The 13922-nt window shown below is 39.5% G+C and overlaps 1 protein-coding gene across 6 annotated transcripts in view; it reads right to left on the bottom strand.

Annotated features, from left to right (window-relative positions):
* The window catches only part of CEP162 (centrosomal protein 162), a 93919-nt gene that overhangs the window by 19598 nt on the left and 60399 nt on the right, over window positions 1-13922 (bottom strand). For all 6 annotated transcript variants that reach the window (XM_024996524.2, XM_059889637.1, XM_059889636.1 and 3 more), the window contains 5 exons: window positions 13131-13236; window positions 7847-7973; window positions 6825-6988; window positions 5187-5291; window positions 963-1175 (listed from right to left, as the gene is read on the bottom strand). In XM_024996524.2, the coding sequence (XP_024852292.1) occupies window positions 963-1175; window positions 5187-5291; window positions 6825-6988; window positions 7847-7973; window positions 13131-13236 (715 nt within the window). The remainder of the gene's footprint in view (window positions 1-962; window positions 1176-5186; window positions 5292-6824; window positions 6989-7846; window positions 7974-13130; window positions 13237-13922) is intronic.

Genomic DNA, 13922 nt, shown 5'->3' with positions numbered 1-13922 from the left:
AAGTTCTAATCTTTGATGGGCATTCCATTACATATTCTCAATATATGTTATATAATTTCATAATGCTGTATGTTGTTTCATAACATTAAATTACACGTTTTTGTATACTAAAACTTATTTTAAGTCTCACCATTACTGTGTACCCTTCTCTATGCAAATTGACAAACTATTCTCCCTGAGGATAAATAGGGAAAGCAGTCAGGGATACTAACGTCTATAAGAAATTGCACATTTTCAACAGCTTAACATCAATTTAGAAATTTCACCCAAGTCAGACTAGAATTTGCATACTAGAGCTAAATTAACAAAAATAACCTAACAGTCCAGGCCAAGGAGGGAGGCATGATAAGAATTTTGTTCATTTATTCAATGAATGTTTATTGAGCTACAACTGCTGGCACTGCGTCAGACCCTACAGATAAATTCAGTTCCTGCGTTCCAACAGTTCATAGCCTGGTGAGAGTGACACGGCAAGTTTCAATGTCCGGTGGTAACTGTGGTAATGGGCCTACGAACACACGGCAGAGGGGATGAGGTACCCGAGTGGGTCTGGAGGCCTTGAGGGAAGGGGAGAAGACGGCAGAGAGAGAGAGCACATTCAACTTCAGCCTTGAGGGGTGTGTGTAAATTTGGGGATAAGTGGAAACTGGGCTATTTCAGAAGAAGGAAGAGCACATGAGAAGGCAACTGAACACTTGATGTGCACTGGGAATCAGAAATGAAAGAAGTGGCCAAAAATGAGCAGGGGCAAAAGTGGAACGAGATAGGGACGGGAAAAAGGAAAAAGTTGGGAAAATTTAGACGGATCAAAAGGGAGGGGTTGGAATTCATTCCTCTATTTGGTCTCTGCACCGCTCCCCACTGCTCCACCCCAAGACATACTCTTCTGTCTCATTCTAAGAAGCTCTCAGCTACCATGGCATACCTCAGAGCCCCACCTCCATGGCTAGCCTGGCACTTACCTTCATTTTCTGAAACTGCTGTTCCATGGTACGAAGGCTTTTCTTTGCTTCTTCATCTCTGCCCTCCAGATCAGCTTCTAGTTTTTTTATCCTTTTTTCCATAAACTCCACTGTATTTCTATCTGCTGTATCACCAGCTGCTGACGCAGCCAGTATTAAAGCTGGCAAAGAATTGGGGTATCGTCTCTTTAGAATTCCTTCCATTTCCTTAACCTAGTGAAATATTGTAGTATGCATTTAAAGTCATAGATATATTAAAATTAAGCAGTTTAATGTACACATTTAGATTATATTAGCCATGTTTAGATTTCAAAGAGATGTTTATATCACATTTCAAGACTAAATCAGATGTACAGTAACACAAATTTCAAATTTCTAATCTAGATTATCTGATTAAAAAACACTACAGTATAATGTCTAATTTAATTTAACTGATTAATTTACAGAAACCCTCTTATTATTTATTTGAAATAGATCTTGTGACTTCCTATTATACTCCTCAATCTAAATCTCCACCTCACTGGAAAAACAGGAAGAAAACAATACTGACTTCATGGTGTTCGTGCAATTAAGTGAGGATCAGATGACATCTGTATCAGTGATTAGCAGAGTGGCCAGCATGTGAAGAGGGCCAGGTAATGGTTTTATCATGATCTGGTCTCAAAAACCACCTTTCCTAAGGCAAAATGGATTGCTCAAAATCCGGTTTCTAGACTATTAGTCCTTCAATTCAGTTCAGTCCCTCAGTCATGTCCGACTCTTTGCGACCCCATGAATTGCAGCACGCCAGGCCTCCCTGTCCATCACCAACTCCTGGAGTTCACCCAAACTCAGTTCCATCGAGTCAGTGATGCCCTCCAGCCATCTCATCCTCTGTCGTCCCCTTCTCCTCCTGCCCCCAAACCCTCCCAGCATCAGGGTCTTTTCCAATGAGTCAATTCTTCGCATGAGGTGGCCAAAGTATTGGAGTTTCAGCCTCAGCATCAGTCCTTCCAATAAACACCCAGGACTGGTCTCCTTTAGGATGGACTGGTTGGATCTCCTTGCAGTCCAAGGGACTCTCAGGAGTCTTCTCCAACACCACAGTTCAAAAGCATCAATTCTTCGGCGCTCAGCCTTCTTCACAGTCCAACTCTCACATCCATACATGACCACTGGAAAAACCACAGCCTTGACTAGACGGACCTTTGTTGGTGAAGTAATGTCTCTGCTTTTCAATATGCTATCTAGGTTGGTCATAACTTTCCTTCCAAGGAGTAAGCATCTTTTAATTTCATGGCTGCAGTCACCATCTGCAGTGATTTTGGAGCTCCCAAAAATAAAGTCTGACACTGTTTCCACTGTTTCCCCATCTATTTCCCATGAAGTGATGGGACCAGATGCCATGATCTTAGTTTTCTGAATGTTGAACTTTAAGCCAACTTTTTCACTCTCCACTTTCACTTTCATCAAGAGGCTTTTTAGTTCCTCTTCACTTTCTTCCATAAGGGTGGTGTTATCTGCATATCTGAGGTTATTGATATTTCTCCCACCAATCTTGATTCCACTTTGTGCTTCTTCCAGCCCAGCGTTCCTCATGATGTACTCGCATAGAAGTTAAATAAGCAGGGTGACAATATACAGCCTTGACATACACCTTTTCCTATTTGGAACCAGTCTGTTGTTCCATGTCTAATTCTAACTGCTGCTTCCTGACCTGCATATAGGTTTCTCAGAAGGCAGGTCAGGTGGTCTAGTATTCCCATCTCTTTCAGAATTTTCCACAGTTTATTGTGATCCACACAGTCAAAGGCTTTGGCATAGTCAATAAAGCAGAAATCGATGTTTTTCTGGAACTCTCTTGCTTTTTCCATGATCCAGTGGATGTTGGCAATTTGATATCTGGTTCGTCTGCCTTTTCTAAAACCAGCTTGAACATCTGGAAGTTCACGGTTCACATATTGGTGAAGCCTGGCTTGGAGTAGGTTCTTAAAGGTAACACCATTTGCAAAGTTAACAGCAAATATTTCCATACCTGAAGACTGCTTTCATATTCATAAATGTACACAAATATGTACATCGATATGTATACAAATGCACAGATGTCAAGTGGAATATATCCAGATATAAATACTGATAATTTCATCTGCAAAATTTTCAGTTTTGCTTCCTCTGGTATTAAAAATCTAGATTAGATGTAAGCATATAAAGGTATACATATATATATATACATACATTCTATGTATATTAAGAAGAGACCACGTTTGGCAGAAAACAACAAAATTCTATAAAGCAATTATCCTTCATCTAAAATATAAATTTAAAAAGAAACTAGTTTTTAAAAATGGATTTAACATGTCTATAATTAATATATTCATTTAAATGTTAAGCAGTGTTTTCAATGTGATTTTGATATTTTAAAATGTATACTACATTTTTGGTGGAAACCTAATTTTATTTCTATCTTCTTTAATCTGGCTTTTTAATATTCTTCTTTGGTCACTGTTATCAGTGTGGCTCTATCATACAAATAAAAAAGAAAATCTCACTGGAAATTAAACTACTGAATATACCATTAAATAAGAGCATGAATGAATACACATAACCTGAAATTTTCACTATTAACGTGCATACAATTAGCCCCACTTTTCCTTATGTACTATTTAGAAAAAAGGATGTTTTATTCTATAATCTATTTCAGAATATAGCTCAAAATGATTCTGAATATGTTGTGATATACCTTGATTATAAAATATATATTAAGACTTACAATCATTAGGATAGAAACATCTGCTCCTGAGAAGAGAGTAGGATTTGAAATGCATGTGTAGCAAACTATACAAAAATTAATGAATAATATTTTAGAAAGCTCTAATCCAATAAACCATTAAATTTTTAATGAAAGTGCTAGTAAAAGAGGGAGGCTACTTTTATAAACATTGTATTCCTGGTCAATGTGGGTCACCATTTCAAACCTTAATTTTGTCTTTAAGCATGTTTTATTTTTTACTCTTATATGTTTGGTTCCACAGTATTCTCTTAAAATTAAGTCATCTACTGGGGAAGTGGTTCCTTTGGTCTCTTCTCACAATTCTGGATGGCTTCTTCTACGTGGGCTAACCTAAGTCTTAAGCTGGGGGAAAAAAAGTCAAACAATCCTGGACTATAGTTATTTCAGAATATTTCTAGCTCTTCAAACCACCTCTTTCCTTCTTTTGTGGCCACTGAACCAAACTACCAAATCATACCTTTTAATCTAACAGGTCCTGTAAAATTAACAAAGTTAATTTTTTGCCCAGTTTTCCTTCTTCTTCTAAAATGGGGATAATATTCAGCCCAGTGATGACCTCACAGTTTCAGGTCTGTGATGGAATAATAGCTGTATATCTAAGTGTCACAACTACGGCATCATGTGCCCTTATGAACAGGGCTGAAGTTCTAATTTTGTTTTAATACTTAGTTATGAATACAAACACTACATTACAGAAGGTTTTAAAAACATAAGGAAAAAGTTAATTAGTATTCCTGCTTACAAAATAACTACTACAATGAAAAAGAAAAAACTTTATCCTAATAAGTGTCACTATACAGTTTTTGAAAAAAGTCTCCCAGCCACACTGACCATGACATGAGTATTTTATTTCTAAGTCTAAACACTGACAGAGGAGCGTGGCGGACTATAGTCCACAGGGTTGCAAAGAGCTGGACACAACTGAGTATGCACACACACAAATAGTGTGAGCGAGAGCTCCAAACTGTGGCCAGCTCTCTGGGAGGCTGGATGTTCGGTTTCCAGAGCATCCCACAAGACTTCTCAAGCGCTACTAACACACTCCCAACTGGAGGGTCTCCTACCCTGCCCTCCTCTCTCACCTATCCTTCTTCAGGAGAAAGTATCCTAGCTCTACATCCCAAGTGTCAGAGTTCTGTTTCTTTCTTCCTGGATGTCAAACAGAGTTGTGATGCAAACAACCTTTCATCAGTAGGTCTACCACCTAATGAGACACATGACTTTAAAAATTTCTTTATTCACAGAACCGCAGATTATATAAAATGACTTTCTTTCCTGCTTTTATTGTTACTTTGAATACTATATTCAAAGTTGAAAGCAGAGGCAGTTCTATATTAAAATGAGTAAGAGCAAAAACTTGCAAGTTGATTACATTGTATAGAAACTTCTAAAACAAAAAACAAAAATGCACTGTATATAAAATATCTTAATGAAAATTTACCCTGAACACATACCTGTCGCTCTAGATCCTGAATTCTTTTGGTATCAGCTGCTTTTTCTTTTAAACGTATCTTCTGCTGGATGGATGGATTTCCAGATTCAGCTTTCAGCTTCTCAACCTACCAATAAGGAAAGACCATGTTAAGAAACTTACACTTGAAACACAGACCTCAAGAGGGAAGCATGATGGGAGTTCATTTTAGGGCACTGTGCTGGAGACAGAGAGCAAACAAGACAAGCCAGAAGCCTGCTTTCACGGGGCTTATGTCCTAATGGAAGGAGAGCTCTGATGAGCTAATGAAGTAAATCAGTAACTTCTGAGCATGACAAGTGCTGCTAAGTCGCTTCAGTCATGTCCGATTCTGTGCAACCCCTTAGACGGCAGTCCACCAGGCCCCACCGTTCCTGGGATTTTCCAGGCAAGAACATTGGAGTGGGTTGCTATTTCCTTCTCCAATGCATGAAAGTGAAAAGTGCAAGTGAAGTCGCTCAGTCGTGTCTGACTCTTAGCGACCCCATGGACTGCAGCCTACCAGGCTCCTCCGTCCATGGGATTTTCCAGGCAAGAGTACTGCAGTGGGGTGCCATTGCCTTCTCTGGAGCATGACAAGTACTACAAAGAAAATAAAGTAAAAGAATGAGAAAGAAAGAGTCAGAAGGGGGCAGGACTGGTAGCTATATTAGATAAAGAGGTTATGAAGCTCTTTCTGGGGAGTAGAAATCAGAGCTGAAACAGAGAGTGAGACATGGGAAGAATGCAGGCCAGGCCTCTTCAGGCCAAAGTGACAAGTGGACTGGGCTCAGCATGCTCAGGAACCAGAGGGAGGTCTGCTGTGGTTGGAGGAGAGTGACTGGGGAAGGGCAGTACAGATAGGGCTGGAGAGGCAGGGAACATTCAGACCATGTGGGGACCTCACAGGCTGTGATAAGGAGCTTGGATTTATCATCATGCCCTGGTAACGGGAGGGGGTGGGCTGAGTACTGGTTCCCAATCCCCACAGATACTAAGATCCAAGGATGCTCAAGCCCCTTATATAAAATGGTATAGAATTTGCATGTAACTCCTGTATACTTTAAATCATCTCTACATTGGGCTTCCCTGGTGGCTCAGATAGTAAAGAATCTGCCTGCAATGCAGGAGACTTGGGTTCAATCCCTGGGTTGGGAAGGACCCTCGGAGAAGGAAATGGGAAACTCCAGGATTTTTGCCTGGAGAATTCCATGGACAGAGGAGCCTAGTGGGCCACATACAGTCCATGGGGTCGCAAAGAGTCAGACATGACTGAGCAACTTTCAGTTTTTTCCTGTATACTTTATCTCTAGATTATTTATAATATCTAAAACAATGTAAATGCTATGAAAATAGTTTCCACTGCACAGCAAATTTTGCTTTTTGACATTCTGTTTTTTCTGAATATTTTTAATCCATGGTTGACTGAATCTGCTGGATAGGGAACTTGAGGATACAGAGAGCTGCCTGTATTCTCAGTTTAATCTAAAACAGACTACACAAATAAACACAAACCGAAGTCCACCTGACCACTGTAATTAAAAGAATTTCAAGTAGATTGACTCAATGACACAAGCCTATGAAGGAGTGTTGACGATAACAGGGTTCATCTATAGAAACACATTCTGAAATGATCTGTTACCTCAAGTTTCAGCTTCTCAATTTCTTCATTTGCTTCTTTAAGCCGAACTGCATCTTTATCTAGAAGTTCCTGATTTTCGGCATACCACTGTAATCTTTTTTGCAGACGACTGATTTCTTGTTTATGGGTTTCTTCTATAATTTTTATTTCATATAATTTTTCACCTATAAGATCAAGTAATTCAATAACTCGATTATAATTTTTCAAAATGTGGAAATAAACTAAAAGATTTTAAATGAAAACCAATACCTCTCTAATGCAAGCACTTATTAAGAAAGAGGCAAAAAACTTGTTTTTTTGTAAGGCTGTGTCCACTTTAGTGTATTAGTGAAGGAGGATGAAGACTGCTCATAGTCCACATCATCAAACTTGTAGCAAAGCTGGAATCTAGAAATTCTTGATTAATAGTTTTCCCAATGACTTTCATTATAAAAGTAAAGTCGTTTCTATGAAAATAAATGTAGGACTCTGGGCCTCTCCATTTCTTTACCTATGAATCTCTCTGTCAGAACCCAGCTCAAATGCCACTCTTCTCTGAAATCCTCATTAGCATCCTCATGTTTATTTCTAATTTTTTTAATATTAAACTTTTCTGCTTTCTTATTTTACTCTCCTTTGTTTTCCCTGGTGAGGTACGCTGTATCCATCTTTGTGTTTTCTACAACATAGTACAATGTTATTTGTTCATTTGGCAAATACCTGAGAGCGTATGTTTCAGACTCAGAGATAAAAAGAGGGACTATACCCTGAAAAGTCACAGTCCACCTGAGATGACTATAAACAACCAAGTATGTGATGCCACAAATTCAAAATAATCCATGACTTTCTTTGATCTTGTAAACACTGATGCTAAAACCAATCAAATGCACATACCTATTAATAACTAATATTTTAAAAGCTTCTAAAATTATAATACACTTCAAGGAATAGCATTTTGATTATACTATCCAACTGCTATTACTTAACTCGAGATGAGAACAGTTAAGAGTATAAAGGTAAACTGTTTCAGCTCCGACTTTTACCTGTAGCATAAGCAATCTGGTCTTTGGCTTGGTCTCTCTCTTTCTTCACTTTTTCCAAGTCTACTTCAAGAGCTTGTTTGTCCTGCTTCAGTCTTTTGATGTCTTCCAACAAACTGTTCTTTTCTTTCTAGATATTCATAAAAATACAGAAGCAAATTATTTCCAACCACAATCAATTGTAGAATAGTGTCTCTTTCACCCAATTCATCATAAAGACTGCTAATTATTTTTCTTAAATTTCAGCTTGATTTTATCACTATTCCCCTTCCAGTGATACAAGCTCCCCAGAGCCTCCGAGAATCAGTTCTCATCACTTAACACAGCTTCCAGGCCCCTTCCAATCTCTTTTCTTACTGCTCCTGGGTTTCTCCACCCTCCTAACCAGGCTGCCTCTTCCACCCTCAGCACCTACAATCTGTTCTCCCAGGAACCAGAGGAACTGCCTTCAGGAGTCAGTTAATATCATTTCTTGGTCTGAAACTCTCTGGTGGCTCCCACCTCTTTTAGGGGAAACCTACAGCTCTTACCATGACCTTCAGCGTCACAGAACCCAGGCTTGCCCACTCCTCGGACGCATGGCCTGCAAACTCCCCCTCCCACTGCACGCCTACAGAGACCTCCTAGCTGTTCTTTGAACCTGCCCAGCATGTTCCTGCCTCAAGGTATTGGCCCTTACTGTTCCCTCTACCCTCAGACAGCCAAGTGGCTTGCTCCTTCACTTTATCAGGATTTCTGCTCAAATGAAGCCCCAGGAAGGCCTTGTCTGGTCACTCTAAACTAGAAACCCCCACCCTAGTCCCCAGGTGTATGGCTTTACTTTCCTCTCACATACTCATCACCACCTGACATATTATATATTTACTTGAAAGCAGAACTTTATTTTTCTCATCCTTGTATCACAAAGGCAAAAACTATGCTTGACACAAGTTAAATTCTCAATGTGCTGTACATGCCATACTCAACAGCCCTTACTCCTAGCCTTGACAGAGTCATATTTACCTTTCAAAGTGTAGTTCAAATGAGGCTCTTCCTGATAAACTCCACCCCTGCATTCCCACAAACTTCCAGTGTACCTGGAAGTACAGCATTTATTACTCTGTTTCATGTGACACTGATCTGTATTACCTGCCTTTTCTCTTTATTAGGCTGAAAGCTCTTTGGGGATATCAAGACTGATTTTACTACTTGTTTACTTCATGGCACCAGGCACATGGCAGGTACTCAGTAAGTGCACACTCAACTCAGCTGATAACTACTGAAGAAATCCCTGTATTCAAGGTGGTACACTTGGCAAGTTCATTGTCTAGAGGAAAATTCTTAGAAACTTTGTATCACATTACCTTACAATTTAAAATCCAGGCTTATGAAGAAAATAAATCCACCCCTAAGGCCTTGTATTAATATAATCGTGGTTTTAGCGGCATCATTTCACTGTTTAATCTTTTGTGTGATCTTCTGTGGATGTCTTTTCAGGAGAATGCTGAGTTTCTTCAAGAATTTACTGTGCGGACACTTGGAGGCCTCTGTCTATCTCTCCGACCCTCTTTTCCATCACTCTTGTCCTTACTCACCCACTCGTTCCTCAGAGGCTTCCGAGGCACCATGTCCCTGTATGGAAGGCTCGATCTTTGCACAGTGAGTGGCTGCTCCTCCTCAGCTCCTGACACAGACACAACTTTCTCAGGAGTGCCTCCTTGCTTGCTCACCCACGCTGCTGAGAGCTGCCTAACCCCTGCCCTGCCTACCACTAGTCTCTGTTCTTATTTTTCTCAAAGAACTTAACCTCCATGTGCACCTATTTCTTGCTCACTTATCTGTCTTCCCTGGTTGAATACAAGCTCCTAGTGAGCAAGGTACAGGCCTGTCTTGTTTACCTGCCATTTTTCCACAGGCAAGAGGAGTTCCTAAGTGACTGCTGAGCTGCAGTCAGCTTCATCCTCCTCCTCATCGTGGGAAACTAGAAGCAAAGGGCTCAAGATCTTTGCTTTCAGTATGTGTCCATCCATAGTTTACAAAGAACCAGCTCACATTTTATGACTACACTAATGGGTATTAATTTTTAAGTAGGTTTGACATGAACATTATACTACAGATTTATCCCAGTATGAATTTTTGCTCTAAAACTATTTAAACTCAGAAAACCAGACATAATGGCATTCCATCTTTTGGTATTTGCACAAATAACCACATCCCCAAATAACTTTTACCTTTAACTAACACATTTCTTTTAAGGTGTTCCTGCCTTTGGTACTTTCACCATGATGGGCTTGGATGTAGATTTTTACTTATGTATCCTGAGCAGGACTCACTGTATTTCCTGAATTTGAGAATTCATCTTTTATAATTTCTAGAAAATTCCTGGCCATTACTTTATAAAAACATTTAATTACATATTATAGCATCTCCTATTTCTGTTATTTTCTATTTCTCTGTTTCGTGTGTTTCAGTCTAAGTTCTCTTAGGTCTATCTTCCAGTTGACTACTTTCTTCTTAATTACATCTGATCATCTATTTAACTTTTCTACTTATTCTCTTTATTTTTCTCTGAATTTCCCTGGTCTGTTTTGTTCCTTCCTCACATTGAATTTCTCACTTATTCTGTATATTTAATCATTTAAAATGTATTTAATTTATAGTCTACTCAATAATCCCACTGCTAACTCACTTCAGTCGTGTCCAACTCTGTGCGATCCCATAGATGGAAGCCAACCAGGCTCCCCCATCCCTGGGATTCTCCAGGCAAGAGTACTGGAGTGGGTGGCCATTTCCTTCTCCAGTGCATGAAAGTGAAAGTGAAGTCGCTCAGCCATGTCCGACTCTTAGCGACCTCATGGACTGCAGCCTACCAGGCTCCGACACCCATGGGATTTTCCAGGCAAGAGTACTGGAGTGGGGTGCCATTGGCTTCTCCGACTCAATAATCCTACTGGGGTTTTAATCCTGTTTATTAAGTTACCCCATGCCTACTCATGGTGGGCTGTTTCCCTGGATTTTGTAATTTTGCATTGCAAGTGTACTGTCAACATGATTTAATCTGTAGGAACACTGTGTGAACTGGGTTAAGAGTGGACACTCTTACCAGTGTTTTGCACGTGTTTCTTCTAGACATACTTAAGATGACTGCTGACTGAGGATCGTTTTATGGTTTTTTTTCTTCCCCCAGATTGAGCATGACCCACCTTTGAAAGTGAAAGTCACCCAGTCGTGTCCGACTCTTTGCGATCCCATGGACTGTACAGTCATGGAATTCTCCAGGCCAGAATACTGGAGTGGGTAGCCTTTCCCTTCTCCTGGGGATATTCCCAACCCAGGGATCGAACCCAGGTCTCCCACATTGCAGGCAGACTCTTTAACGGCTGAGCCAAAGGGAAGCCCAAGAATACTGGAGTGGGTAGCCTATCCCTTCTCCAGCAAATCTTCCCGACCCAGGAATCAAACTGGGATCTCCTGCACTGCAGGCGGATTCTTTACCAACTGAGCTATGAGGGAAGCCCGACCCACCCTTGAAGGTAGTGTCAATTCAAATACTAAAACACAAATGAAAGGAGAAGGGATGACATCTATACTGAATAATCAATAAAGCACTGAGAAGATGAGATCTTTTCCCCCTCTCTTTCTATAGATACCAAGTTAAGAGAGAGAAGCTTTCTCGACATTTCAGTCCCTTCTGAAAGTGGGTCAGTTTTTTCCTAAAACACTTTTTTACTGAAGGATATGGCCCTGTGCAGTCCTGGGGTCCTATCTCCACTTTGTTGTTCAAGCTCAAGGCTCGTGGTTACTGAGCTGACAGCCCAGGAGCAATGCTTACTGCTAGCTCCATATCCCTGTTCTATTCTGACCCCAGAAGTTCACTTTACTTTCTTGAGAGTTGGGTTATGTAATTTACAAGATGTTAACTATATTTTAGCCAGCATGTTCTGGTGATTTCAGTGTCAGTTTTGGTTTCCCATTTGTTCAAAAATGCGTCCAAAACCGCACTTTTAAAAGGTCACTAATAACAGCCTTCAAGTGAAGTTAATGCTGTGGTCACAACCTAATCATGCTTTCCCAAGCCTTCATAAACTACAGTAATTTCTCTCTTAACTTGCTAGTTTTTGAGGCCCACTGATAAGTGAAGGTGTCCAATCATCTATTCTTTCTATTTATCCGCTTACCAATCTAATCATTCTGTACCCACATGCATCTTAAGGAAGTTCTCTAATGGGTTCATATTTGAAGCTTCATTTTATATACTGCAAAAACCTGTCAAATATCAACTACTGAACTCTGGCATGTTTAAATTTCTGTGTACCTAACTTTATGTAATACATTTCTAATTAGAAAGTGACATGCAATTGGAATTGTTCTAATGTGCATAATCGTTGAAATAGATTCAAAGTACTTAATGGGAGGGAGTGGGGAAAGCTAACTGCCCTTCCACAGGAGCTGTCTGTGGGAGTGGTTTTGAGTGTTACAGTGACGGGTGGGTGCCACAAGCATAGTTCTTGAGGACAGGAGTGATAAAAACCAAGCAATGCATAAAACTGTTCTGCTTAAGACAGAAATAATCTGCCCTAAATTCCCAAACTTTTCCCATTGGTAAACACTGCTTTAGGAAATTCTAGGCCATATGCTTTATAGTACAATTCAGTAAAAATAAAGAAAAAAATTATGTAGCAGATATTGCATTTCACCGCTCTGTCAGGCATATCAGATACAAATTCTTCAGATATAGTCTCAGCCCCTCTTAAGTGTACAGCCCACTTAGGAAGACTGAGGAAAAGTCAACTCACTTTTTAAGGTGAATGATCACTTTCAAATTGTTTTCCTATTTCAGCCCTCCATTTTCAAAGAGGAGTTTGTTTGAAGTTAGGTATGTACACGCATGCATGTTCAGCCACTTCAGTCGTGTCCAACTCTTGGCGACCCTATGGACTGTAGCCCCTCAAGCTCCTCTGTCCATGGGATTCTCCAGGCAAGAATACTGGAGTGGGCTGCCATGCCCTCCTCCAAGGGATCTTCCCTAAATAAGGCTCTGCCTCCAACATGACTCCATGATAAATGCCTGATGAGAGGCTGGATAATAAAAGATGCCATCTATAACCAGTATCACATTGTTTCCTCTATATTGAGGTCACAGGTATTTCAATGCTCATCTTAGGTATTTCCTAGTTTTTAATTGGTATGAAATTTATAAGCAGATTTATTCATAAGTTACAAAAGCAGATTTTTCTTTTTTACACACATAAGGATTTTTATAACACACTTTCCTGTTGCTAATGGTTAAAATCCTTATGTACCTTACCTGTGCTGCCCGTAGTTCTGCTAACAGATCTGTAAAATTTTGATTTTTGGTGGGCTCTGAATCTTCAACTGCTTGAGACAGGAAACGACTTCTGTGCATCTGTTCTCTGATTTATTTTGAAAATAAATACATACATGTTTACAATGTCCTCCTTTAAGTACAAAATATTCGATTCTTAAAAATTAAAAACTCTTTGCACATCAAAACTGAGTCTCTGAAGATAAACAGTTCATTTGCACTAAAGAATACAATACTGAAATGTTAGAAGAGGAGTATACTTTAAGGGAAATGTTTATGTATAATCTAAAAGAATTGAAACTAAGAGTATTGGTGTATTTGTAATATAAAAACATTTCTTGCCAATTTTCAGAAAAAAGAAAATCAATGTCTGGGAAAGACTTCCTGCATTGCATTTCCCCTGTGGTGTTCTGTAGTCCTTGTCATATCACTCTAGACTCCTTTCTGAGAAACACAAATTGCCAATCATACCCATGGAAACAAACAAATAAAACCAAATACAATCTACTACTGGTTCCTTCAAGTCAGTTTTTCTTTTTCTTTTTTTTCCAGGGAACATTATACAAGGAGTTTAGGAATCTGTATATGATCATCTAAGTCTAAAGAAACAATTTATTCCATTGTGGAAATTCATTTAGAGCCTCAGGTTTGGAGCCAGGAATAGATCTTCTCTTTTAGAAGCCAGGCAATATAAGATATAAAATTTTAAAATATATTATTGAAGCATCTGGGAAGAAAGCAGATGTAGAAGCCCTGAGGCATCAGAACTATGCA

Source organism: Bos taurus, chromosome 9 (assembly GCF_002263795.3).
Source record: "Bos taurus isolate L1 Dominette 01449 registration number 42190680 breed Hereford chromosome 9, ARS-UCD2.0, whole genome shotgun sequence".
Classification (NCBI taxonomy): Eukaryota; Metazoa; Chordata; class Mammalia; order Artiodactyla; family Bovidae; genus Bos; species Bos taurus.
Note: the sequence above shows the minus strand (reverse complement) of the source record. Positions and strands in the feature narration are given on the sequence as shown.